The sequence below is a fragment of the Glandiceps talaboti genome, chromosome 5 (assembly GCF_964340395.1).
Source record: "Glandiceps talaboti chromosome 5, keGlaTala1.1, whole genome shotgun sequence".
Lineage (NCBI taxonomy): Eukaryota > Metazoa > Hemichordata > Enteropneusta > Spengelidae > Glandiceps > Glandiceps talaboti.
In genome coordinates this window covers 18,554,532-18,558,483 of record NC_135553.1, presented here as the reverse complement: position 1 = coordinate 18,558,483, position 3,952 = coordinate 18,554,532, and the positions used below count along the sequence as shown (strand labels likewise).

Sequence of the window (3,952 nt, the reverse complement as noted above, 5' to 3'; positions counted from 1 at the left end):
TACATACATACATACCCATGATTGTTTAACTTTCTAGATTGTTAACTACATTACATAAAGTATCACAGTCTGTAAATGGAACCCCATGTTCGAGTACACAAAGTGTCATTTCATTGTGGTCCTCTGGCTGTACGTGTTATGTGTAGACAGGAAAATGGAAATGTATCCCACTGCATATCATGTTTATGTAATCCACGTGAATTTGTGTGAGTTATGTATCAAATATCCCTGGGTGAAATATTGGGGATGTAATCTCTCATCTATTTCATTTAAACGATATACCATCAAAGGTCAGTGTAGCTATATATCTTGATCTTAACTTCTCAAATCTTTTTAACTCCCACGATATGACTTTCGGTAAAGCAGTTTGTCCCATAATTCATCTTTCCATATTTCCATTATGCTATTAACCATAAACCGTTTACAAATGCAATTTGACATTCAGAATTCGAAATAGTTAGCATATACAAAAAAAAGTTGTTTGTCTTGGATTCGTTAATGTTTAGAGAGTTCCCGTCCAATAAAAATTATACGTGTCTTTTGACATTTGAATACGTTTGTCTTGGTGATCCGTGTGTTCGGTGCATATAATCAGTCTAAGTGCTTGGTAGTAGGCGTCTAATTTATTCATAGCAACTTTTCTCCATTGACTCGATGCCGGCGGTACTTAGCTGACGAATTGGAATGACATGACCTTTACATGTAAACTGGCAACCACGTGACGAATGCTTGGATATGGTATGTGAGAGTGGCAGTCTAGGAAGAGCCTTGGGTGCATCGCAACGTTGCTCCGTTGAAGCCAACTTGTGAAGTCATGGACTGAGAAGTAGAGCGCTTTAAATGGACATAGTTCTACCAAACTTATACACTACAAATGCTACTTAGTGATACGTTACGGTGAATGCTTTGGCAATAACGGTGTCATACTAAAGAACACTCACTCTTATGAGCTGAGTCTCGTCGCCTTGGTCTACGTACAAGGTTATCAACAGTCCATCTATATTGCCGATTAATTTATGTTTGTCTGTGGCAAGAGCACAGTTCATCATTAGTGTTGCCGATTTCTATTGGTTTCTCACCCAGTAGATATACGTGTACATATAGATAAAGGCTTTGCCCGGTATCCTAGCGTCTATTTTTAAAAGGAGCGTTGCAGACATTACGGCACTGCACTGTTTAAAAGAGTATCGACATGCTTATTGTGGACTAACGCTAGTCTTATTCACACGGTGGCTGGTTAACCTGTACTTGATTAGTCTACACACCACATTTGCCCACTCACCAAATGCGAATGAATATTTAAACCATGCCACTAAGAAATCAAGGGGTTTTAATCACCGTCTGCCTGTTCTGGATAATCTTGCAGCATGTATTTGTGAATACGCAAGCCAAAGAACATGCGGATAAAGCCGATACTGCCGAAGATGACACTTTAGTAAGTTTACGAGCACTCCAAGGATCACCACCGTACCTGGATCCCAGTCGTGACAGAACGCAACCCATTATTGGTGGGCTAGATACTATCGAAGAGGACCTTAAACCAAAAGCGAGAGATCTTCGTACAAAGAAACTTAAGAAGAAACTGGGGCGTGATCTTGATACTATGTGGATGTCAATGGAAGAGCCTGATGAAAAAATGGCACCAGAAACTACTTTGGTTCAAGATTCACTAATTAGTCAGGCGTCGATGTTGAACTTCACTTATATCGACGAGAACAACAGAGAGGTGGAAATGGAGCAAAGCACAGCGGATATATTGCAAAAATGGCTGATCCAGAAATCTTCGTGTGCCGTCGAACACCAATGGGTCAACGTAGGACAACTTTTCTGGCCACACTGGATAAAACATGGTCGGTGTGCCGGACAACCGTGTTCTTGGCCGGAAGGAATGACATGCGAACCTGGGAAAGTCACCGAAATATACCTTCTGCGTTGGTACTGTAAATCAAAATCATCGAAGCCTCCAAAACCGGATCGCTCGAAGAGGGGGACTAAGAAGAAAATGAGGTGCAAATGGATCAAAATACCTTACCCGGTCACGTCGGAATGTACCTGCACTTGCAAAGAAAAAAAATAACAGTAAGAGTACGTCCCTATTAGAAACTCTGCCTGAAACCATTTAATTTTCGAATGGTGTGAAAGGAGAGGAACTGTATGTAGCCTTATATTGTCATGGTTACAACTCACATCCCAATTTTAAAACTAAAAGGATTTACTAGGAAAGTATATTTGAAACATTCGTTAAGTTACCCAATTTTATCTAGCTGATTTTTATTGAAAGCGTGAAACACTACGAAAACTTTAGTTATTTTTTTTTCTATTTACAATCCATGTGTCATCGTTGCCATGCCAACAAACGATTTTGATAAGTTCCTCTAAATTTAATAGTAAACTTTAAACTTGCAAGAGTAACAAGCAGTTAAGTCAACTCACAGGAAGACGGAAAGAAGAGATAAACATAGTCTATATTTTACGTGAAGATATGCACACGAATCGTAATTGAAATCATCGGGCACTCAGTGTGTATGTGCACATATGTTGAAACAGAGCACCGTACTTAACATATGGAACATATGTAACAACTGACATCACTGTTTTCTCCCGAATCGCCATGTTTATTAGTGTGTGATAAACTGCCTTGTCGGATTTGCTTTAATATGGCGGCTTAAAATAACTTCGAATATATGTTATTTGTTTTGTAGTAAGTACACGGTAATTGATAATAGTGGCTGTGCTTAGATGGAAAGATTTCAGACCATCAAACAATTACTTGGTGGTTATAGGGTTGAGTTTAGGTATTACAAATACTCTGATGATCATGGCATACTTAAGGACCGCGTAGTTTTTTTTATAACAAACTTGATGTGTGCTAGTAACTCTATTTAGATTTGGTTCATTGCTTGACCAATGATCGATATTTACAAGGCTTACCTTTTATGTTTTGGCGTTTCATGTACATAGCAACGAATCAGTTTTGTAAAATTTGATGGGAAAGAATGTAGCTTTTTGCAGACTGGATGTAGGAACCACATAAAAATAGACCGACACATATTATAGTAATTTTATAAATGAGAATAAGAACTTCTTCGATGTTCAAAAATAAGTGTTGGGTAGTAAAGGAACAAGTTGTTTGACGCCGCTCACTGAATGACATTCCTCCAGGTTTCAAAGTATGTTTAGTGTGGATAACGCGTGTGAATATAGTAGGAATTTCGACGCTTGGTCTTCGACCACGACAGTAGCTTGCTAGAGAACAATCAGATTGCTATCTGCGAACGAATTTTTTTTCTTCAACTCATTAGAGTAGGATCTGAATGGTTTTGAATGACTTGGTCTGATAATAAATTTGTCAGAAAACGGACCGTTGACGCGGCTTTAATTAGAAGCCAAGCGAAATGTAGACGGGATATGTTCAATCATCTCTCTGTACACTCGTGCAGACGTTCCCACTCATAGTTGTTCTGTATTACATGTACAATCGTCGCGGGTGGTGACCTCATCTCTCATAGCTCTGAGGTTTTGATATTACATCAACTGCGCTTACCAATACCAACCAGTGTGGTTAGCAAACACAATAAGAGATTATAGCAGATAGAAAATGTCTTCTTTGTTGTTGTTGTTTTTTTTAATTTTACTTGCGACTACTTTGCATTGCAATAAAGAACCATTAAATGCACATATTTAGTAGCTGTTAATGTTAACATATATCCATGCCAGGAGTGAAAAAAAGGTAAGAATTAAACAAATTGAAAGCAGATAAATGGAGGCTCATTCTATTGTTTCGCTCATCAAAATGTGGCTTCTAAACAGACATAACTAAGGGCAAAACAAATTATTAGAAAGACATGCCGTTGACTTGTTCATGCACGTGTACAACGTTTGGTTTCCCCTTTAGAGCTATTCAAAATTGAGTTTTGAATTTGAAAAATAAAAAGCTGCCAATTCTTCAAAG

The 3,952-nt window shown here is 38.3% G+C and overlaps 1 protein-coding gene across 1 annotated transcript; it reads left to right on the top strand.

The window, feature by feature from the left end:
* Nucleotides 1-730: 730 nt before the first annotated feature.
* LOC144435560 (noggin-2-like) lies at nucleotides 731-3,676 on the top strand. Its single transcript, XM_078124146.1, has one exon. It carries the CDS (start codon nucleotides 1,307-1,309, stop codon nucleotides 2,075-2,077), a length of 771 nt encoding a protein of 256 aa, XP_077980272.1. The 5' UTR covers nucleotides 731-1,306; the 3' UTR covers nucleotides 2,078-3,676.
* The last annotated feature ends 276 nt before the right edge of the window (nucleotides 3,677-3,952 follow it).

Bases quoted from the DNA above. Each gene is read 5' to 3' on its own strand.
- LOC144435560 (XM_078124146.1), top strand. From the start codon at position 1,307: ATGCCACTAAGAAATCAAGGGGTTTTAATCACCGTCTGCCTGTTCTGG.